At 44.5% G+C, this 25,344-nt stretch overlaps 1 protein-coding gene across 2 annotated transcripts; it reads right to left on the bottom strand.

Moving 5' to 3' along the window:
- Window positions 1-2,653: 2,653 nt before the first annotated feature.
- Window positions 2,654-6,434, bottom strand: LOC123397187 (phosphatidylinositol-glycan biosynthesis class X protein). 2 transcript variants are annotated; one of them, XM_045091834.1, is made up of 4 exons: window positions 6,074-6,434; window positions 5,442-5,808; window positions 5,204-5,358; window positions 2,654-3,533 (listed from the first exon to the last, which is right to left on the bottom strand). In XM_045091834.1, the coding sequence occupies exons 1-4, from the start codon at window positions 6,158-6,160 to the stop codon at window positions 3,279-3,281; spliced, it is 864 nt and encodes a 287-aa protein (XP_044947769.1). In that variant the 5' UTR covers window positions 6,161-6,434; the 3' UTR covers window positions 2,654-3,278. The 2 variants fall into 2 exon arrangements, with proteins under 2 accessions (XP_044947769.1, XP_044947770.1); XM_045091835.1 differs by lacking the exon at window positions 6,074-6,434 and adding an exon at window positions 5,896-6,066.
- Between the last annotated feature and the right edge of the window lie 18,910 nt (window positions 6,435-25,344).

Below are 25,344 nucleotides of genomic sequence, written 5' to 3' on the forward strand. Positions count from 1 at the left end.
CTGGCTGGAGGAAGGTGGCGGCGGATGCGTCTGGATGGGTCTGGAAGGGAGGCACGACGGATTTTCTGATAAGAATCTGAAGAGATTAGTGAGCGTTAGATTCATACCCGATGGTTGAAAATGATAGTTGGAGGACACACCATCATCACCAACTCAGTCTTTTATAGGAGTAGAGAAAAAGCCTCGGATTTGTCTTTTTATACAACCCTCATTTCAACGTATTTAGTCCTTTAAATTTACACACTTGTGCATTATACCTTCATCTATCTATGTGATTTCTTCAAAAAAAATAAAAATGTAAAAATACATTTTTTTTATGAAATTAGAATTTTGCATTTGAATGCCTTCATAGAGCTCGGCCTCCAAAATCAATTTCCATAGCATGTAGTACTTATGCTGCTCTTCAAAAGCTTTTGAATTAGTCTATTTTATACTCCCTCCGTCTTAAAGCAAGTATCATTGATTTAGTAGTTTTATTAAATCAACGACACTTACTTTATCACGGAAGGAGTCTGTATTTGATATTTTTGATGACTTGAAACCACGGTCACACCAACGCGTCTCGTTAGTCTTTTAGATCTTCACGCCTTTGTTGTCGAGGCCGATTTCATTGTTTTGACCTTTTTAACATAGTTTAGCCCCAATCTTATCGATGTTTTTTTTTATTTGACTATTTTTTTCTATCATCATCCGCTGAAGCGTTAGGCATCCACACCCTACTGTCAGTCCCTATAACGCTAAGGATCGGGCCAATGCAGACAGTGTCGTCAGGTCAACGGGGTCAAACGAAATCGTTTGTGTTACCCTGATCCCTACGCCACAGGAAATGACGATATGATGTGGATGCCTATTGCCACAGGTAGGAAAAAGGATCGGGCTAAAGTTAGTTAAAAGGGATCAAAACCGTGAATTTTGGCCGGCTGTCGACCCCAAATATGAGGGGAAGTTGATGCTGGCCGCGGCAAACGGGCAGACGATCTAGTCCACACAGGCCACGGGGGTGCCGTGTCAGCGAGGTCCCTATCCATGGCCTCCCTCGGCCATGTATGTAGAGAAACCGAGACGTCAGCACTAGTGCAAAGCGAAGCAGGGCTCAGCGAGGCGGACGATGAAATGAACCTGACCGACGTGGAGATTACTGCTGTGACCCACCACTGCGCATATCATAATTCATACTGCTAGTATCTTGTGTGGACACCTTTGATTCGATGATTCTACATCGTGTGGCCCATCTGATTCGCAGGGTCATGCGTCTTGTGGACTCTCTTTCATTCCCGGGATTCTCACGACCTCAACTCCAAGGCACGACCCTATTCTGTCCGAATGCACGACACAGCGCGCAGGCGTAAACGGACTCTTATTCGTTTTTTGTTCGCTTTTGATCCATCTCCGACCCAAGTTTAAGCCGTCTTTGATGTGAAACGGACATCGTACGGATAGACTGAACGCACGTGCTTGTCCTTCCCTGGTCCGTCGGTCGATGGCACGGGTCTTCCTTTTTCTATCCCCCACCCACCGAGCCCTCCAGCCGCACCCTCACCACTCTTGTCACTCGTCGCCGCCGCCACTACCATTCGCCGTGCAGCTTGGACGCGCGCTCGCCCCAAACCTTCGCAGGCCCCGCTCCCTCGACGCCCCCGAGTTTCCCAACCACGACCACCTGATTTGCGCTCCCGACGGTCAGATTTGGAGCGGATCCGGTCGGACTTGGGACTCGTCCGGCTGCGGGGAGGCCACGTCGTGCCATGGACTGGCAGAATACCAGGCCAAGACCTCCCGGCAAGGTCGCAATGCCGCATGCAGGTACTGACTCCTCCTCTAGCCGTCCGGATCTACGCTGTCGACGGTTCGCAGGCAGATACAAGAACGGCGGAAGGTCGAGGTCAGTGCTGGCCCAAAGGGTCGTTGAAAGGTCCAGCGTCGCACCGTTGCCACTTATTAAGTGCGACGACTGCCCAAGGAAGGTCCAACGTCGCATGTCTACAACGTCGGAACATCCTGGATGGGTGTTCATCAAGTGCCCAAACGATGGGGAGGTATGTGCTACTTTAGCATAGTTTGTGCTTTTGAATTTGACTACTTGTGCTAACTTAATTTTGTTGTTGTATAGAATGGATGCGACTTTTGGTATTGGAAAGAAGAATACATTGATATTTTGTTATAACATAAATTAATAGATGTTCATGCGCTTTTAGCTACAATAAAAGTTAAAAATAAGAATAGTGTACTTGTTGCGAGGAAGCAACGTCAACCTTTTTAGACACGAATTTTTAGACACGAAGAAGATAGAAGCACGCAAGATCGAGCCTCCATAGATCAACAACAAATGCATTAGAAGGCACTAATCCAACTTATGAGAGTAGTTATGGAAGTTGAATTTATTTTAAAATGTCTTCATGTGGTTTTTGTTTTCTTTGATCTTGCTATTCTAGTCAAAATTTGATGATGTACTACCATGTATCAAAAATTAATAATAAAAATGAAAGGATATGTACTTGAAAAAAATGTATACGGACGGGAAGCGATCGACCCCATTGCCTGACCCAAACGAACAAAAACCGAATCAAACGGACATCCGAATGAGGTCGTACGCTGGAGTTGGCCTAAAAACATGATGGAAAATACAGTAGCATCGCTGCCAGTTCATCCTACATGATGTAAGGTGCAATTGATTGCACCAAAGAAACAATATAGGAAATCACCTGTTTATTTTTCTTCTTTGGCTGAAGATTACAATCCATGGAACTTCTTTTAAAAAAAAAGTGGAATTAGGTGAAAAATGGCCGGTAGGCGAAATGCTAAAAATCAAACTATCTCTATCGGAAAATCGCTTGGACAAAAATCATAGAATTCCCTTTATAATGATAATAAGAAGAAAAGCCCTCTGCAGTTTGAACAGGTAAAATAAGGGAGGTGATCAGGTGAAGTGCGGAGACGTCCAGCGGATCCATTATGTCAGACAGAGGCCATGGAACACCTCCCTCTTTTTTTCTTCTTCTTGGATGATCCCCTTCTTCTGCCAGTCAGTTAAGCGTGCAGTGACAACAGGAGAGGTTCGCATCAAGCATGCAACTGATGCTCTTTTCCCCTGCTTGTACTCGGCTTCCTCAAAGATGATGATATAATAGAACAATGTAGCTTCGGATCCGGATCAGCTCCTTTTTTTTGCAAATGACACGCAAAAGTGTGCGCGAAATTGTGCGTATAAGCCTTGCGACAAAAAGTCACATTCTGTCGACCATACCAATGCATCATGTCCTCCGTTTCCAGTACTTGCATCAAGGAGTCAGGGAAGCTGCTAGGACTATGGACATGGAGCAAACCAGAGCCGAAATGAAAGTGAGGCTAGATACAAATCCTGTGTGCGCTTTGTCGCCACAGGGTATGCGCCATGCGGCTTTCTCCACGGGCGTGGCGTCGAGATTCTGGAGGACACACACACAGGAATCAGGATGGGTTTCCTTTCTCCTGTAACGTAGGAGCAGGTCTGGGCTGCCAAACTCAACCGTTGCATAATCGCTGGCATCAAGAGGCTGCAAATAAACACGGCAATCAGACAGCAGTTTTCTTTCCATTACGGAAGAAAAAATAAACCACATGTATTGAACATATTGAAAATTGTTTATACCAAATCTACACATGAGAAGCTGACCATTCATCCATGATAATACATAAAACAGGAGTTTATGTATTATCACTATCATGTTTCTTTTTGATAGTGAATAGTTTGCTAGGACCGAGCTTTCAAAAAGAAATAGCCCACATAGACGTTTTATGTATTATCACAGGAGTTATTTTCAGAGATATTTCAACAAAGAATCAAATAAGACCCTTTTTTTTATAAGCTTTGAAATTGCATATCCTAAATATATGTAGGAGCAGTTGGCCATGATAAAACCTTAAAAGGAAAAATATTTAGAATATTAATATTTAGAATTCCAACTGCTATGGACATCCACCTTCTAGAACAAATGAAGGGCAAACACAAATAAACAGCACAACGAGGCAAAGCTTTCATGACACCACATATATCTCAGGCATGTTTGTAGCAAGCTAGAAGATTCAAATGTAGGGTGGGGTAGGTGTCCACCACCACAAATGTAGCTTCCTTTGTTTTTCTCGTTATTTCCTGGAGCCTCCAACAATCTCTCCAATGCATTGTAGGGCATTTTAGATGAAAGTATTGGATTGCATATTTAAAGTCAGTGTTCCGTAGAAAGGTAAATCAAATGTACTCCAACAACTTGGTTTCCATTTCACTAGCTACATTTTATGATCACATAACTGCAGTTACCCTTATTTTACTCAATCCCTTGACACCATTCAACCTTCCATATTTTCTCGAAGGTGTATAAAATTCAGGTAAGCATGATAATATTAAACTCAACCTACAGAGATGAAAGCCAAAACACCCAGATTTTATGCAGCTAAGTTAATAGCATTCGTCTTATTTGTCTTCCTCATTTCTCGCTGTCTTGGTTGACTGTATAGCCGAAGTAAATTTATTGTCAGGTGCAGTCTATTAGAAAATTAAATTTGCCAGATGTAGCCCACCTCCCTCGCTATTCACCAGTTTTAATATTCTTATGGAAAACTTTGGAAGCCTTTTAAGGTGGGTTGCTCCATAGCATTAGCATAATTGCATAAATAAATGGAGCTAGTAAGATGTGACCTAGAGCAAGACTAAACAGAAATGAAGTTGCAAGATTTTGCCTATCTCTACTCAATATTTATTACTTTAATGTTCTGCAATAAATAAACACGTGCCAGGCTTTCCATTATTGTGGGTCAACCTGACCTGAAATAAGTGTTTCCTATGTTGAGATGATGAATTGTTTGATATCCATCATGGAGGTAATATGTAGATAACCACCAGAACACTGTTCAGTATTTCAAATATCTACATGAACTAGTTTACTCAAATTGAGAACACAAATATGAGTGAAACCTCTTCTATTGTCACTTTCCGTATAAGAAGCATGTAGCCCGTTTGTTAGCACATATAGCTTATTTCAAAACTAGAAAACTACCGGGGCCTCCCGATGGCACCCTTTGATCTTGCAGCCTTGACAGTTTTGTAGTTAGTTTAGCTTCTTCTATTTCTCTTGTTTTTGTTTCATTTAGTTTTCGTCTGACCTATGCTTCGGGTTGGTAGCCTGCCAAACACGTAAAGATGCATGTTTGAGAAGAAAAATAAACTTACTGGATATCTAGCATGGAGAGGAAGCTCTATTACAAGGTTATAGCCCATTGATGTGCTTGGCTTGAGATCAAAATGAATCTCAACAGCTGACCAGTTGGACAGGGCAGAGGGCAGTTCAAGGTTTGTGTCTCCAAAAACAGCAACATCAAGAAAAACTGCAAGACAAAAATGGAAATTAACATGGTGCAAATGAGTAGTATTACCATAGTTGATTACCCAGCTCAGAGTATGGTTCCACCTTTCCGCTCAACAAAGTGCTGCAGCTCAAATGGGTCGGCGAATACACCTCTTGGGAGCTTTTCAATTAACACCAGACTGGCATCGTAACCATCAAGGAATTGTACCATACCATCTTTGGAGTTACCAAATTTAACAGAATAGATTAAGCGGCGGTGGGAACCTTCACCCACCAGCTGACGATGCACTTCTGAAAGCGCAGGCACATCAAGTTCATCAGCAAGTCCTTTACACAAGTCAGCGGTATCAGGTACTTCGGTCAAGTCACGATGTTGAGAAAGCTGTCTCGCCAAGGAACCCACATGTGCATCAGCAACGTATGTCCTAGAGCAAGGCATGCAATTGACATATTGCTGGCTGCCGTGTGCCTGTTTGGAACAGGAGTTATAACTCGTCAACAACAAAATATGAAACAGCCTGGAACAAAAGCACACCAAAATTCAAAATAGCAAGACCATGGAGGCGTGGAAGCTTTGCGGAACCCATCTCTTGTCGAGCTACACGTCGCACGGGCACCTCAAGCCCCAACCAATCCCAGCAGGCAGCAGCATACACAGAACATTGACAGGTTGCAGATTCCGCAGAAAATAATTGCGCACCGTCCAGGCGAATCCATTCCAAACCCCCACTCACCTGCCCATTCGATGACGAAGCGTCGGAGATCCAAGCGGCGGCGAGAAGCGCCACGGCGAGCAAGCACGGCCCGCTCCCCGCGGCCATGGAGATGGTGGAGAAGAACGGGAGAGGGGCCAGAAACGACCGGGGAAGGGCGCCGCCGGACGGGTTCGCCAGGCGCCCTCGAGGACCGCTTGGAGGGTACCCCGTCGGCCCGCCGTGCGTGGGTGCGTACGGCTACGGGCTCGCGCGCCGGATTTTCTTCTGTGGAGGCGATCTGGGCCGTGTGCCTCTTCCTTCTCCCTTCCCCTTCTTTCTTGCCTTCCCCTTCTTTCTTCCGAGCCTCCGAGGCATGGAAATACAGGGATCTATGTGTGACGTTGAAACACGTTTTCTTTTCACAAACTAGTTCCTATGAGCCGGTCACGCCGAAACTTTCGGCCGGTCACGCGCGAGCCGTCAGATCGAACCCTGTTTGACCGTCAGATCGAGTCAGGCAGCAAAAATCATCGACGGTAGCAAAAACAAGCAGCGATGTAGCAAATTTCGGTCACGGACGCAACAAAAAACATGGTTGCAGCAAAATCGTCGTCGTCGTCGTCTTCGCAAGGTCGCAACGCCGCCTTGATGGATGTAGCAAAAAAGTTCTTCGGTGGTAGCAAAATGCAACTACGGTTGCGGCAAAAATTCATCGCGGCCGTCGCTAGGTCGCAGGTCCACCTTGATGGATGTAGCAAAAAAGTTAGCCGGTAGTAGCAAAATGCAACTATGGTTGCAGCTTTCCTTGCTGGACAAAGCCGATTGAAGCTTTTTCTGTCTATGCTTGTGTTGGGGAACGTAGTAATTTTAAAAAAAAAATCCTACGTCACACAAGGATCTATCTATGAAGAAACTAGCAACGAGCAAAGGGATAGAGCATCTTCATACTGTCGGATTTCGGGCTCCGCAAAACCCTAAAGATTTGAACTCAGGAGCGTGTACGAAGATCTCTCACGGCCTAACCTCGCATAGCTCACTACTCGACGGGGATGGCGAAGAACTCACTCGATGATGAGGGAAACACAGAACATAACAGTTTACCCAGGTTTCGGCCACTGCGAAGCGTAAAACCCTACTCCTGCTTTGGTGGATTGACTCTCGTGGGGGCTGGTGGATGAACTAGTACAGTGTTCTTCCGCCTCCTGAGGCTAGGTAGCCTTAGCGGCGTGAAGATGAGTCAATGAAGGGTTCGGGGTCAGATCAGATCCCCTTCTACGAAGCAACATATCCTCTATTTATAGTGGCGGCCCCGGTCCTCTTCCCTTATCGTTTCCGCGGGAAGGGATCCCGCAACGGCCAATTTCGAAGGGGGACAGGCGAACATGCTTTCCCTGTCCAAAAGTGGTCTTCGCCTGCAAAGTAGCTACCTGCGCTGCAGGGGTTGGCTCAGGGATCACGTCCGTCCTGCCGGCGGACGGCCAGGGTCTTTTTGCACCAGAATGGAAACCTTTAGAAGGTGCCTTGCGAACCTGCATTCATCCTTGCCTCCTTTGCACCAAAGGGGAAACTGCTCCGTCCTACAGTCCGCTGCTCGCCCGTCCTTCTTCTGCGTCATCCTTGACTCGTGAGGCCGGGCCTCGCCTCGGAATATCTGCCGCTCGGGAGGGGTCCTGAGGAGGCCCCCTGCGGGTCCTGATGTCGTTCCTCCTCACGAGGCTTGGCCCCTCGCGAGGGACTTGTCTTGGGTGGTGTCGGGCCCGTTGGTTTGCTTGATGAAGTGGGCCAGCCCTGGGCCGTAGGCAGGCAGGTCTGGGAACCCCCATACCCAGAACGTCAACAGTAGCCCCCAGTCCCAAGGCACGCCTGGGTTGGCTTCTCGGCGAAGCCTTGAGGGCGACCCGAAGCGTCGCGGGCCCTAGTTGCATGCGGGCCAGGCGGCACACGTGTCCAGCGGCCATGCGGCGACGCTCTCGCTCCTCGAGGCATCCGGGGTGCACCCCGCCACGATGGCACGATTTCCAAGAACCGCGCAGGCCATCATTGTTCTCATTGAATGGCGTTGGTGCGGCCTGACCATGCCCAACGGCCCTTTGCGGACGTGACCGCTCGGTGGACAGGTGAAGAGACGTGAGCGTCAGCGCTCCATTCGGCCCACCTCGCGATCCTCGTGGGGCGCGCGACGCTTGCGCTTCCACGACGTTTGGTATCCATGGTTCACCTATAAATCTGCCCCGCCCCCGCCAAGGGGGAGGCACCATAACCTTGAGCTCCTTCTGTGCTTCCTCCACTTCGCCGCGAAAAACCCTCTTCTCCCCTTCGTCCCTTGTCCTCATGGCGTCTCCCGGATGTGATCTTAGCCGGGGGAAGCGCGTGGCACCTTCCGCACCTTCGTTCGTTCCCGGGGGCAGCGGCGTAGGGCCCTCCGAGTCGTCGCGCGTCCACCATCGTTGGGCCCTGAGCGACGAGTAAGTCCCTCGTCTGCATCTCTTTTCCTTGTCGCCTCATCTGCTGCTTGCTGGTTGATAGTACCTTTACCCTAGAGCGCCCTCGGCCAAGAAGCTTAGGCTAGGCGAGCTTCAGGAGGAGGTGGAGGGGCTGTGGGCTCAGCTCGCGAGTGCTGTGGCCACCTGATGACGAGTTGATGGATATAATTCACGCCCCTCGTTGGTTACCCCAAGTGGAAGGTGGAGATGTAGTCAGCAGCAGATTTCCCTTACATGGAGACTGTAAGGTTTATCGAACCAAGAGGACTCCTAGGCTCAACAAGTAGGCGTCTTCCACCCTGGCGCTAGCAGAAGACGTGGACCTGCACACACAACAAATAACTTTGCTCCCAACGAGTACTGAGAGGTTTTCAATCTCTCCGGCCTTGTAGTTTGCAAAGGATCAAAACACAAGCGGGGAGGTAATAGTGATTTCAACGGAAAAGTAAATGAAAGCGGTAAATGATGGAGGTGTAAACGATGATGGTAATATGGATCGGAATCACATGATGTTCACTAGTGATGTCTCCCTCCCAAAAGACGATAAACAACTATGCTTGGGTAAACAAATCACAGTTGGGCAATTGACAGAATTATGACCGCACCGCAATGCTAATTGTGCTACTTGATAGTTAGAGGTCCAGTAGTAATGGGCAGTATGACAAGACAAGTAGACCGTTTATTCATCAGCATCTACTTACTAATCATCCACCTTGAGATATCTATCTAGAACATCTCTCCGGTATTAAGTTGTGAGCCCCACCCAAAGTGTAAACTCAAAGCAACGGACAACTGCATTAACGAACTATGTGTAAGGTAAACAATCCTTGCAACCGTGGTCACAAGCACCGTTGTTTTCTCCCTAGTGGCAACAAGCACATCCCCTAGTCTCATGTTTCTATCACTCAAGCTAGACATCGAGGGGCATGAACCCACAATCATGCACAACGCTCCCTCTTGGAGTTACAATCTACTACTTGGCCAAAGCAATAAAAAGCAACGGAGAACATGCATGAATCACTAAGGAACATAATATAAAAGGATAATCAAATATATAACTCATAACAATCTGAACATAATCTCATAATCGATCGGATCCCAACAAACCGAGCATAGCAATAGCAAGAGAATTACATAGATGCCTTGATCATGTAAGGCAGCTCACAAGGACTAACCATTGAAGCACAAGATTGGAAAGAAGACATCACATAGCTACTGGTCATGGACTCATGGTCCAAGGAGGACTACTCATAGGATGTCCGGGAAGCGTCCATGGTGGTGGAGAAGCTCCCGGAGGTCAATCCTCCCTCCAGCGGGGTGTCGGGAAGAGGTCTCCTGACACTCCCAATCTCGGAAGCGCTGCGGCGGCGGAACGGTGGAGAACTTCGCGATTCCAGAAAGTCTGCGAGGGTTTCCTCTCGGGACTCTAAATATAGGCCAAAGGAGTGCACCGGAGAGGTGGGACCCACCCAGGCGACCTCCTGGCGCGGCCTAGGGCCTGGCCGCGCCAGCAGGCCGCCTGTGAGGCCCCTGGCCCCCATCTGGCCCTCCTTCGGTGATCCGGAAGCTTCTGTTTCGCTGATTTTTTATATAATTTTTCTGTATTTTTTCGTGCTTCAAAAAATTGGGTAAAAGCCCCTGCAAAACAGACATCAGAAGACAGAAACTGGCACTGGGTGCACTGAGTTAGTAGGTTAGTCCAAATATGTGTAAAATGACATAAAAGTGTAGCAAAACATATAACAATGTCACCCAAAAGATCATCGAACAAGTAGAAATTATAGATACGTTTGGGACGTATCAACATCCCCAAGCTTAATTTCTGCTCGTCCTCGAGTAGATAAATGATAACACAATAATTTCTGTGGTGACATGCTAACACACATATAAGAACTTCAAAGTAAATAAAGTGAGATATGCAATTCAAGTCAAGACAATAACAAGCAAGAGTCTATATCTAGTATTGAATTTAGCAAAGAACATAAAGGTGCAAGAGCTCTCGTTGTCTGTGACTCGAATGTCTCCAAATGGTGTTTGCGTGCAAGAAGTGGGAGATTGGTTGAGATCATAAAATATTATTTTTTAATTGAGAACTCAATCTACTAAACCTCACACTTAGTCTCCTTCTGAATCTTATTTTGACACATCCCGAGACCACTAGTCAGGCACAAGTCAAAATGATCCTCTCCCTTTCGACTTTGAGAACTCGTGCAATGGATGAGCGTAAGCAAGATATGTTGGCACTTAGGATGGCAAATAGAATAATGATGGGGAAGGAAGACAAAAAGGTGTGGAAGTCTCACATCAATGAGGACAACCATAGGTGAGAGAAAGCCAAATGATAGATATTATGTGAGGAGTCGGGATTGCCATGTAACGGATGCACATATGAGCTAAGGTAAGCTCTCGAATGGAACTAGTGGGGGTCCATCCAACTTGTTTGCTCATGAAGACCTAGAGCTCATTTGAGGAGGCTCGTCATTGGAATATGCAAACCAAGTTCTATAGTGTAAGGGTCCCCACATAGTTATGCATGAATGATAATCTCTATGTAGTAACAATATAACAATGGAGTACGAGTGTGGATCTTTCAAAAGGAATAGTAGTGTTGCCCCTTCTCTCCTTTTATTTATCTTTTTTCCTTTTTTCCTTTTTTTCTTTTTTTAAATATTTTTTGGCCTCTTTGGCTCTTTCTTTTTATCTCTCATTTGTCCTTTTTGGGATCTTTTGTTTTGTCCACTTTGGGATCTTTTCCCCACTTAAGGGCAACACTCTATGTTTTACATGAATAAAAAGAAAATCATCACACTTTATAAGAAGTACTCAATATAAAGACAAGTGAAAACTATCATGATGTATGCAAATGTATGCCTCTGCTAGTGTAGTAGGATATGCAATGATACTAGCGCGTCATGTAGCAGTAATTTGGAAAAGGCCCAACTATCATGCGGCTCTATGATCAAGCAAAAGCATGTATGACATGAAGATCAAGTCATGAGATGGTGGATGTTGCATGGCAATGTATATCGGAAAGGCTATGGAAATGCCTTAATAGGTAGGTATGGTGGATGTTTTGAGGAAAGATATAATGAGGCTTATGTATGACAGGGCGTATCATGTCATGGGTTTGGATGCACGGGCGGAGTTTGCACCAACTCTCAATGTGAGAAAGGGCAATGCACGGTACCGAAGAGGCTAGCAAAATATGGATGGTAGAAGTGCCAACAATCGAATACTCACATTAGTCCGAAGAACTCATACACTTATTATCGGTAACTCTCTATCTAGTTAGGAAATTCACAAAGAGACAAGTACCCCGAGGAGTTTTTGGGCGTTTGGTTATCCTTGCGCATCCTCGACTCATGGTAACTTGAGGGTACTCTATATATTCCAACCCTTCTAGAGGTTAGCGATCAATTTAGTAGCTAGAGTTCTCAACTAATTTTTAGTTTTTGAAAAACACACGGATTTCCCAAAATACGACACCTATCACTAATAGGCTCAAGCTCTTGGCACCAATAGTCCAAACATTACTCAAATCAATACCTCAAAACTATTACAGGTTACTACTAAACTTAAATAGCAACCTCAATTACCTACTCATGCAAGACACACAACTCAGTGCAACGAGCCAACTCTCTAAACAATATAAGCATGATAACTCAAGAGAGTTCCAAAATCAACCTAAATAAAAGCTCTTAAAAAGATAAGCATGAAAACTAAGAGCTAAGCATGACAGTAGCTACGAAAAGATGAAGAACACACAAAAAGAATAAGCATGAAAACCTATGTTGTGTTCTAGAGTGGAATGGAGTGTGTCTCTCTCCCAAACAAGGTAGGCTAGGTTCCAACTTGTTATGAACAGCAAGCAAAACTAAAACAAACTAAAAAGAAAAGAGTGAGACACTCCAAGCATAGCACATATCATATGAAGTGATAAAAATATAGCATGGAGATGGACGACCTGATGATTGTTGATAGAGAAGGGAATGCACGGGGGCATCCCCAAGATTAGATGCTTGAGTCTACTTGAATATTTTTGGGGTGCATGGGGGCATCCCCAAGCTTGAGCGCTTGACACTCCTGCATCTTCTTTCATCATCTCTCCCGTCGCATACTTGAAAACTCCCTTCATATGAAACTCATCATAAGCTGATTAGAGTGGTTAGTTCCCTTAATAAAATAATTCATTACCTACTGAAAATTAAGATTTTCGTGAAAATCTAGTGCTTATCATGATTGACAAAAGGTTTTTGCAAATAAAAAATAAGCTTAGGATTTGCAAAATAATGAAAACGCAAAACATGGCAGAACCTGTGAAAAACAGAACAACAGGTAGTAAATAATTTATTCGGGGCACTTCTGCAACTCAAATGAACAAACTCATAGCAGATGCTAGAAATATAATTATATAGAGAATGCTTTCAAAAAAATCAGATAAAAAAGATTATCTCGTGATTTTTCGCGAATTTTTCTGTCAGGCAGACAGAATCTGTTTCTAGAGAGAATGTCACAACTTTTGAACTTTCTTGCAATCGGAGGCTAAAACTTGGCACAAAGCTTGAAAATAAAGATAGAGTGATGTTGCTACAGAATTTAAAAGCATCAAGACCACTAAAACTTAAAGCAAAAACTCAAAGTAAAGATAACAAGGGTTGTCTCCCTAGAGCTCTTTCTTTATAGCCATAAAGATAGGCTTGAGATTTTAATGATGCTCTCGTAGGAATAAGAGTTGTAGAACAAATGTGAGCATCAAGAAGCAGATACCAAACACATTTAAGTCTAACATGCTTCCTATGCGTAGGAATATTGCAATAGAATAATTTATTGAAGCACAAAGTAATAAGCATATGAAGGCAAAACAAGTGCAGCTTCAAAACCTTCAACATAAAGAGAGGGAACTTGATATTATTGAAAGATCTATAAGCATATGTTCCCTTCTCATAATAATTTTCAGTGGGATCATGAATAAACTCAACAATATAAGTATCACATAAAGCATTGTTACCATGATCCACATGGACTTCACGAAGAGGATAAAACTTTGAGTAAAAGAGGGGCCGAATCTCTTCCCAATCCCATAGGTGAGAATCATCTAGTAGCCTATACCATTCCAATGCTTTTCCTTTCAGTGACAAGGCAAATAATTTCCTCATGACTCCATCTCTTGTCAAACCTGAAATCTTAAACAAGTCACAAAGTTCTGTAAGTTTCAACAAATGAATACTAGGATTCACTGTTCCATCTCCTGCATAACAATCATTCCTAATTATTTCAATTATCCGAAGTGGTATTTTGAATGGGATACATTCAGTAGGTGGAGGAGACTTCTCTACCACGGGTGTGGTAAAGCGGCCTTCCCCAAGCAGCGAACTAAGAGTGTAGTTTTCCATAAGCCTAACTAGCTCATGGCAAACTAACAAGACTAAACACAAATGTAAAAGATAGCGTGCAACTCCCCTATCTTGAAGAATGGAGTCCCCGGCAACGGCGCCAAATTTTTTGCTTGATGACGAGTTGATGGATATACTTCTCACCCCTCGTTGGTTACCCCAAGTGGAAGGTGGAGATGTAGTCAGCAACAGATTTCCCTTACACGGAGACTGTAAGGTTTATCGAACCAAGAGGACTCCTAGGCTCAACAAATACGTGTCTTCCACCCTAGCGCTAGCAGAAGACGTGGACCTGCACACACAACAAATAACTTTGCTCCCAACAAGTACAGAGAAGTTGTTCATATCTTCAGCCTTGTAGTTTGCAAAGTATCAAAACACAAGCGAGAAGGTAATAGTGATAGCAACGGAAAAGTAAATGAAAGCGGTAAAATGATGGAGGTGTAAACAATGATGGTGATATGGACCGGAGTCACATGATGTTCACTAGTGATGTCTCTCTCCCAAAAGACGATAAACAACGATGCTTGGGTAAACAAATAATGGTTGGCAATTGACAGAATTATGATCGCACTGCAATGCTAATTATGCTCCTCGATAGTTAGAGGTTCAATAGTAATGGGCAGTATGCCAAGACAAGTAGATTGTTTATTCATCAGCATCTACTTACTAATCATCCACCTTGAGATATCTATCCAGAACATCTCTCCGGTATTAAGTTGTGAGCCCCACCCAAAGTGTAAACTCAAAGCAACGGACAACTGCATTAACGAATTATGCTTAAGGTAAACAATCCTTGCAACCGTGGTCACAAGCACCATTGTTTTCTCCCTGGTGGCAACAATCACATCTACTAGTCTCATGTTTCTGTCACTCAAGCTAGACATCGAGGGGCATGAACCCACAATCATGCATAACGCTCTCTCTTGGAGTGACAATCTACTACTTGGCCAAAGCAATAAAAAGCAACGAAGAACATGCATGAATCACTAAGGAACATAATATAAAAGGATAATCAAATATATAACTCCTAACAATTTGAACATAATCTCATAATCCATCGGATCCCAATAAACTGAGCATAGCAATAGCGAGAGAATTACATAGATGCCTTGATCATGTAGGGCACCTCACAAGGACTAACCATTGAAGAACAAGATTGGAGAGAATACATCACATAGCTACTGGCCATGGACTCATGGTCCAAGGAGGACTACTCACGGCACGTCTGAGAAGCGTCCATGGCGGTGGAGAAGCTCCCGGAGGTCAATCCTCCCTCCGGCAGGGTGCAAGGAAGAGGTGTCGTGACGCTCCCGATCTTGGAAGCGCTACAGCGGCGGACCGATGGAGAAATTTGCGATTCCAGAAAGTCTGCAAGGGTGGGACCCACCGACATGGGACTCTAAATATAGGCCATCGGAGGGCACCGGAGGAGGTGGGACCCACCCAGGTGACCTCCTGGCGCGACCTAGGGCCTGGCCGCGCCAGCAGGCTGCCTGGGAGGCCCCTGGTCCCCCTCTAGCCCTCCTTCGGTGATTTGGAAGCTTCTGTTTCGCTGATATTTTATATATATATTTCTGTATTTTTTCGGGCTTTGAAAAATTGGGTAAAAGCCCCTGCAAAATAGACATCATCAGACAAAAACTGGCAATGGGTGCACTGAGTTAGTAGGTTAGTCCAAATATGTGTAAAATGATATAAAAGTGCAAGAAAACATATAACAATGTCACCCAAAAGATCAGGGAAGAAGCAGAAATTATAGATACGTTTGGGACGTATCACCGCCCTCCATGCCGCCCGCGAGGGCGAAGGTGTAACGCCCAAGATGCGACCCTATCTTCAATTTGGCCTGAAGGCCTCGTCAGGGATATAAGCGCATCTCGTCGTGTCGCAAGAATGGATATCGTTACAAGTACATGTACTGAAAAGAAGATATATATATATATATATATATAGAATTGGCTTACACTCGCCACAAGCTACATCAGAGTCACATCAGTACAATACATAATTATCATGAAGAAGAGCAGGGTCCGACTACGAACGAAAACAAACGAGAAAAGAAGAACGACGTCCATCCTTGCTATCCCAGCCTGCCCGCCTGGAACCCATCCTATATCGATGATGAAGAAGAAGAAGAAGCAACTCCAAATGAACAATCAACGCACTCACGTCAAGTAACCTTTACCTGTACCTGCAACTGGTGTTGTAGTAATCTGTGAGCCACAGGGGACTCAGCAATCTCATTTCCAAAGGTATCAAGACTAGCAAAGCTTAATGGGTGAGGCATGGGTAAGTGGTGAGGTTGCAGCAGCGGCTAAGCATATATTTGGTGGCTAAACTTACGAGTACAAGAAAATAAGAGGGGGAAGATCTAAGTATAATGGACGTGAGCTACTGATGATCAAATGAATGATCCTGAACACCTACCTACGTCAGACATAACCCCATCATGTCCTCGATCGGAGAAGGAACTCACGAAAGAGACAGTCACGGTTAGGCACACAGTTGGCATATTTTAATTAAGTTAACTTCAAGTTATCTAGAACCAGTGTTAAACAAAGTTTCCACGTTGCCACATAACCGCGTGCACGGCTTTCCGAAAGATTTAACCCTGCAGGGGTGCTCCAACTAGTCCATCACAAATTACCACAAGCCGCATAGAAATCCTCAATCACGAAGCTCGCGATCTCATCGAATTCCCTAGTGGAAAACCTCAACTCTGAGATTACCCAAAGCATCACCGGAATCCCGATGCACAAGATATTTCATCAAAGGTAAAACTAATCCAGCAAGGCCGCCCGACGTGTCGACGATCCCGATAGGAGCTGCGTATCTCGTTCTCAGGACACGACGATTGGGTCACACTAGGAGAACCAAACCTCGGGTTGCCTCGCGGTGGCCCCGTAGTCTGCCAGTTTGGACCAACACTCATGAGGAGCACTAGCCCGGGGGTTGATTAAATTTCCAGGGGTGCCGGCGGGTCCCTATGCATTATTATTAGGTTATTAGGCAAATGTAGTACCAAAGTTGGGCCTTGCCAGACCAGTCTTAATCTAAAATGAATTATCAAGGGGGTCCCCATAACAACCCCGATCGTGTTAGGAGTGCTCATTTATGGAACATAACACCAGTAGCTGAAAACTAAGGGGGCAAAGGTGGAACAAAACACCAGGCTAGAAAGGCCGAGCCTTCCACCTTTTACCAAGTATATAGGTGCATTAAATTAAATAGCATTTAATATGATGATATAACAAGGAACCCATGTTTTCACATGGAAGCAATTGCACCTGTAACTAGCAACGCTAACACAGGGTTAAGCAAGCAGTAACATAGCCAATCAGTGGTTTGCTAGGTTGAACAGGTTGAAGGTTTCATGGCATTGTTGAGAGGCTGATATTTAACATGTGGTAGGCAACGAGACATAATCGATAGAACGGTATACTAGCATGGCAATGATAGTAATGGTATCTGGGGAAACGGTCATCTTGCCTGAGATCCCGCTTGGAAGAAGAATGCCTCCGTGAAGCAGACGAACAAACGTAGTCGAACGGGTCCTCACAATCCGGCACGCCGCGGAACTCTATCGAGACGAAGCAAACCGGAAACACAAATCAACACACGGAATTCACCACACGATGCACAACGCAAATGATGCATGAGCAGCTGAATACATGCAAGTCACGGCATGACAATCCACGACAAACAAACACTACACGTTAAGTGAAGTTCAATATGCAACGAGTTGCATATTGACGAAACTCCACGCTTAATTATTTAGTTCTATCCCGATTAGATACACGGCAATATTAAATGTGGTTAAAACATGGCAAGAGGTGAAGCACAATTAATCTACCTATCTAGGCATTTTAAATGAGGTCGGAAATGACATATAGCACCTCCGAGACGACCTCACATGTTAATTTACAATTCTGTCCTGATCTAAACTAACACTTTTAATTAGTTGTTAAACAGCAAAACAAATAGGTTCACGTGATTCTAAGCGTCATTTCAAGCAAACTACACATAAAGAACATCTCCAACGGAGCTACGGTTCAAAAGATACAAGCACCGCAAGATATGATGGCATGAATGCAACATGTGTGCAACGACGGTCACGAGCACTTCAAAACATACAATCAGCAAAATAAAATGAAACTACACGAGATTCCAAGCAAGTTTCATGTAGGACACGATCAAAACGGAGCTACGGTTCAAAAACTACGAGCAAAACAAGATATCACTACAATCTCCCAAAATCAGCCTCATAGCATTTCTGTACCCCACAACTACGAGCTACAAAACTCCGATATGCTCAAGCAAGACATGACACGAAAGAGGGCAAGAAGCACTACAACATACAACCAACAACAACTAGCATGGCATCATGTATCACTAGGGAGAGAAGTCACAAAATGGCATCTCACACACTATTTCAGACTTAGTGAAAATAACACTTCATGGAAGTGCAGTTTTCGATCTGAAGCCATATTGACAGCAGCAAAACCAAAAGCTACAGGAATCCAAATGGCATGAAAATTCACTGCATGCTAGAGAAACACAAGGTCTACAACTAACTCCATTGGACCAACCTCAAAAGAGCTAGAGATCACAAGATACAAGCTAGACAAGACAACAACAAAATATAACAGATTTCACACTTAGAAATATTTCAGCACCTAAAAATCAGCACTATTTCTAGCAACTTGAGAGCAATCAAACCACACCTAAACATGCATTTCCATTGCAACCAAAATTACCAGGGGCTATACTAAACATCCAAGAACAACTCCCTAGTTGACAACTTAATCAAACGAAGCACGGAATATATCCTACGAAAAAGACAAGAGGGCAACATGGCAAAATATCACGCGAACTAACTTCCTCAAAAGCTAAAATTAATTGCACAAAAAAATCCAATGGATTTTTCTACCCCGAAAACATATAAAACATGTGGGGTTGGAACACGAAATATTGCCACACGTAAAAGCGAGAAAATAACCTATACACGAAAAAATAAACTAGCGGCAAACCCTACACGCAAAAATACGAGTGACCGCTCTAAAATACATGAAAAAATGGTTCCTTAAACATGAACATTTCTACTACGGCATTTGGGCAACCCGGACACGCGTGAAAAAATAATTACGGGCACTATCCTATTGGAACAACACGCTAATCTATGCATTCGACACATCAAACAACGTCAAATAATTATGCAAGTTTTATAAATGGATTCTACACGCAAAACTACATGAAAACCATATCTAATTCAGCGCGATCCGACTAACGGTTTAAAAGATACACGCGTTTTAAATATACGTCTATTTACTGGAATTTATCAATTCCTAAAATTCCTAAAATCTAAATGGGCCGAAAGGGCAGCGCAAGATAACGAAATAATAAGCAAGGCGGGGAATAGCTCGGCCTCACCTTGGGCTAGAGGCTGGCCTGGTGCTGTGAGCTGAGGGGGAATGACGGGCTGGAGGGGAAGCTGGGCCGAGGCCTGGGCGCTGGAGAGGCCCAGCTGGGGCGAGGGCGCGCTGGCCGTCGTGCTCCTTGTGCACGGGCTGGCAGCAGCCATGGAGGCGGCAGATCCGGGGCCTCCAATACCATTCCCGCCGGTGGGAGCCCGAGCCGGTGGCCGGTGGAGGAGATCGCCGGCGGCTTGGCTTCGGTGAGGGAGGAGCAGGCGGGACTGCACGGATCCAGGGCGGCGCGCTCTAGGGCTAGCGCGGGGCATGCGGCCCGAGAGGAGGAGGCAGGGGCGGCGCGGCGAGGCACGAAGTGCGGCAGGAACCATGGAGGCGCTGGAGCAGGGCCTCGGGAGCTGAGGAGCTCGGGCAGGAGGAGGGAGGCGCCCTGGGCCGTTGGATCCGAGATCCGACGGTCCAGATTTGGTGAGCTAGGCTGGATCAGATCTGGGGGAAGGGAGATGGCTGCTAGGGTTTCGGGAATTGCACGCTTTTCGAGGAGAGAGGAGAGGGGGCTGTCTAAAATTATGAGGGGGGTATTTATAATGAAAAAGGGGGCTAGGTTAACCAGAATTTCGTTCCGGATCCAACCGTGCGGTCGGATTCGGATAATTCCGAACGCGGGAACGGTTACGAGGACGTGTAGAGGGGATATCTGGAGACGAGAGGGAGAACAGGTGGCGCGGCAACAATTTTTTTAAAACACCGACAACCGTCTGACGGTAGACCGAATACGGTGCTGCTACGGTCAACCGTTCGGGTACCAGACGGACTCCGGTCGCGACGAAATTTGACAAGCGGCCTACCTATAACTAATCACGACCGCATGCCAAGTTTCACCCCGATCGGAGAAAGTTTTACGCACACTTTTAAAACAGGGTTTCGATGATGCCGCGACGCGTGTGTGTGTGAACGGGCTCAGAACGAACAACGATGAGAACCCGCAACTAACAACAGATGCAAGTTTGAAAACTGGCGGCAACGGAGATGCCGATGCAATGCAGATGATGCGAATGATGCGATGATGATGCGACAAATGAAAATACCCACACGACGAAAATGGAAAGAAAGGGGAATCTTATGGAACGTCGGTCTCGGGCTGTCACAACTCTCCTACACTACAAGAGGATCTCGCCCCGAGATCCAAGAATGAAAGGGGGAGAGGATGAGGAAGCAGGAGGTAAAACTTAATTGCTTCTTTGACAAACGAGTGAAAGCAATGATCCTTGAAGGTTGCAAAGCGATAAGGAAAGATATGAGAAAGAAGAAAGAATTCACGGAAAATTTCGGCATCACTTCGGTAGGAAAATGGGACAAAAAATTCAATAAGATGGAAGAAATAGACAATATTCACAACCAACAACTAAATATAACAAGGGAACACCTTGATCTTGATAGAACAACATGATTGATCCAAAATAGCAACATCACAAGGCCTCCGGAACAATAGAATAGGAACTAGCTCATACGGAAGAAGAAAATGAAGAAAATAATGACAACTATATCGCAAATGAACTTGGCAAGCATCCTTGCAAGAAAAATTGGATGGAGTTGTTGGAAAAAACAACAACAAAAAGAACAAGGTAGTAGTGGGCTTATGGAAACCTTTGAAACTAATGGAGTGACAACCAGCCACTAACAAAAACAAGGATTGATTGGGAGAAACAAGATATGAACAATTTCTTACACCAAGAGGATACATTGAGAACTTGGATTAATGACAAGCACCATGATAGCAACAAACCATAGAGAATCTTTAGGTGAAATCCAAACTAGGATAGCTCAAAGAAGAATCATGGATTGAAAAAAAATGTCTCATGATCATAGAATTGGTGGATTTAATTATCTCGTACTTGAAAGGAAAACTCTTCGAGACTCCTACACTAACAAGAATGCTATAATACCACCTCAAAGAATAAAGGAAGAACAATTGCACATATAAATGCAAGAGAAAGGATAATTGAGGTTCTGCAACAGAATCTTGAAGAATACTTGAGAATGATCACATCCTTGAAGAACCACCATGATGAGCCTCCTTATCAAATGGACGATGCAAGATATGAAGGATGAAAAGAATAAGATTATGACCTTGGCAAGATTTAGATGTAGCCTCACAAAGATACTTAATAAAACTTGGAACTCCGGAAAAGAAAGTTAGGCACTTGAGAAAAGAATTGATATCATGAGCCCTCCGGAAGAACAATTGAAATCTCTTGGAAGAAGGAAGGACACTAATAAGAATTATTGTTATGCTCACCCTTCATCAAATTAAATTGATGACAAGCAACGGATCTAGCATACAACTTATTCCTCTAGAAATGATTGAGGAGAGATATGAGCACAAACTAGAAGAATTGTTGCAAAAAAACACCGGTGAGAATTGAAATGAATGAGGCAACCATGAATGAACGGAGATACATGAGAATGAAGAGATCATGAGCCACCTGAGAGCAACTAGCACAAGGCACCGGATAATCGAGAGACGAACGAAGGGACAGCAATTGAGAAGAATTGAGTATGAAAGCTGAAAGCTGATAACGAAGAAGTCTTCTGAAATGATGGCCTTTGGAGGAACGAGAAATAAAAACAACTCAGAAATGATCCGGATAGCAATAAAGGGATTACTCATGATTGGAACAATTAAGATGATGGCACCAAGCTGAAATGATGAATCTTCTAGAGAATGGACCAAGATTTGAGAGAAACACTCCTTCGGTCTTCAAAGCTGAAAATGACGAGAAGAACACCACCAAGAATAACTGAGACACTCCGGAATAATGAAGAATGAAAGGTTGAGCCAAAGACGAGAAACACTTCAAATTGATCTTGAAGAAGGAATAAGACTGATGAAATTCATACTTACGTCATAGTTGAAAAGAATTAGAGATCTTCGGAAAAGATTACAAGAGACAAATAAGATCCAGGGAAAACCTGTGGGTTATGGGCCCACTCAAAGAAACCACTGTTGAAAAGATTGCTTAGAAAGAGAGATATTGCACTGGTAAAAGAAAACTAGATGAGGTTAGCACCTCGAAATAACTGAAGGATTGAAAACGAGAACTTCTGAAATATCTTTAACACTCCGGATAGAAAGAGAGAGGAATTAATAACAAGATAGTCTGAAAAGAATTTCCAACATGGGAAAGAATTTACAAGGATGAAAAGGATATGATGAACACGGACAACTGAATTGAATTCACCGGTAAGGATGACAAGAATGAATAAAGATGAACATGAAGCTCCTGAGAATCTTCACAACGAATCACCGGGTAAGAGAGAAAAGAACACACAGCGGAAGCACAATGAAAAGAAAACTCTTGGAAGAAAATTGAATCACTGAGAAAAAGGGCGGGAGGGTGGGGAAAAACAAAGACAACTTGGGCTAGATGAGACAACTCCGGAAAGAATTCAGAGAATGATCTTGCAAAATAGGAGAGGATGGAATTCACTTGAAGAGAAACACATTGGTTGGAAAAGAATTAACCTGACGACTCCGGTTGACAAGAATTGACAAGACAACTGATTGAGCAAAAGAATTAGCATTAACATAAAAATATGAGAACACCTCTTAGGAAAGATCTGAAATCACCACTTGACATCGAAGCAACTTGAATTACCACATTCAACAAAACAAAGGATGAGGCTTATGAAACAAGCCAGAACAAACTCATGAGAAAGATTTCGTCCGATATTTTCGTGGGCAGGATCGCACGGGCTCGATTTTACAGTAGCCATCAAGTGCAAGGTAGTGCACCCGACATACGAAGCATCCGCGAGTCGTAGCAAGCTACAAGGACTCTTTAAGACACAACGTGTACCGCTGTAGGTCGACCGTGAACAAATGAATCCACTAGATGTCGAACCCCAACCTAACATCATGCATTTGTTGAAAGATTGTCCTATAAGCAACTACTTGAATTCCCACCTAAGAATTACCGGAATTTTTGGTCATGCAATCTGGTACACGGATACAAGGAGTAATATCACACAACTCCTATACTAACCTATCACCTGTATCACATCCGTCAACACACAACCAGAATCTTGGACCTTCATCTACAACACACCCTCGTGATCACAATGATACAAAGTATGGCAGTACTCCCGAACAATCTGCACCAGTACTAGGGACATCGGGGTTATCTCGCCACTACTAGTATTGAAGCAATTACGAACATCCTTCGTTCTGAGATACTAAGAAATCTGAATGATAACGATGTGCTCGAGAATCCCCTGGAGCTCAACTCCCCGGAAGAAAATCAAGTCAGAGAGGAGGCACCAAGACAGAACTCCGTCACATCGGCATCATATAGATCCCAAGAATATCTGCGTGATCCTAAATTTTTTTTGAGTGGGAAGAGGAGTAGAATTAAAATATTACATCAAGATTCCTCACCAGAGCATAGACGAGGAGAAGAAAGAATCCTACTCTCTGATATATAACTAGACTCAAAGCAGTTTTTCACTAGACTCGACTCGGCCAAGTTCGATCAATCAAGGGGGCTCCTAGGTCGGTACTGCTCTGATACCAACTTGTCACGCCCAAGATGCGACCCTATCTTCAATTTGGCCTGAAGGCCTCGTCAGGGATAGAAGCGCATCTCGTCGTGTCGCAAGAATGGATATCGTTACAAGTACATGTACTGAAAAGAAGATATATATACATATATATATATAGAATTGGCTTACACTCGCCACAAGCTACATAAGAGTCACATCAGTACAATACATAATTATCATGAAGAAGAGCAGGGTCCGTTTACGAACGAAAACAAACGAGAAAAGAAGAACGACGTCCATCCTTGCTATCCCAGGCTGCCGGCCTAGAACCCATACTAGATCGATGAAGAAGAAGAAGAAGAAGCAACTCCAAATGAACAATCAACGCACTCGCGTCAAGTAACCTTTACCTGTACCTGCAACTGGTGTTGTAGTAATCTGTGAGCCACAGGGGACTCAGCAATCTTATTTCCAAAGGTATCAAGACTAGCAAAGCTTAATGGGTGAGGCATGGTTAAGTGGTGAGGTTGCAGCAGCGGCTAAGCATATATTTGGTGGCTAAACTTATGAGTACAAGAAAATAAGAGGGGAAGATCTACGTATAACGGACGTGAGCTACTGATGATCAAATGAATGATCCTGAACACCTACCTACGTCAGACATAACCCCACCGTGTCCTCGATCGGAGAAGGAACTCACGAAAGAGACAGTCACGGTTACGCACACAGTTGGCATATTTTAATTAAGTTAACTTCAAGTTATCTAGAACCAGTGTTAAACAAAGTTTCCACGTTGCCACATAACCGCGGGCCCGGCTTTTCGAAAGATTTAACCCTGCAGGGGTGCTCCAACTAGTCCATCACAAATTACCACAAGCCGCATAGAAATCCTCAATCACGAAGCTCGCGATCTCGTCGAATTCCCTAGTGGAAAACCTCAACTCTGAGATTACTCAAAGCATCACCGGGATCCCGATGCACAAGATATTTCATCAAAGGTAAAACTAATCCAGCAAGGCCGCCCGACGTGTCGACGATCCCGATAGGAGCCGCATATCTCGTTCTCAGGACACGACGATTGGGTCACACTAGGAGAACCAAACCTCGGGTTGCCTCGCGGTGGCCCCGTAGTCTGCCAGTTTGGACCAACACTCATGAGGAGCACTGGCCCGGGGGTTGATTAAATTTCCAGGGGTGCCGGCGGGTCCCTATGCATTATTATTAGGTTATTAGGCAAATGTAGTACCAAAGTTGGGCCTTGCCAGACCAGTCTTAATCTAAAATGAATTATCAAGGGGGTCCCCATAACAACCCCGATCGTGTTAGGAGTGCTCATTTATGGAACATAACACCAGTAGCTGAAAACTAAGGGGGCAAAGGTGGAACAAAACACCAGGCTAGAAAGGCCGAACCTTCCACCTTTTACCAAGTATATAGGTGCATTAAATTAAATAGCATTT

Source organism: Hordeum vulgare, chromosome 5H (assembly GCF_904849725.1).
Source record: "Hordeum vulgare subsp. vulgare chromosome 5H, MorexV3_pseudomolecules_assembly, whole genome shotgun sequence".
Classification (NCBI taxonomy): Eukaryota; Viridiplantae; Streptophyta; class Magnoliopsida; order Poales; family Poaceae; genus Hordeum; species Hordeum vulgare.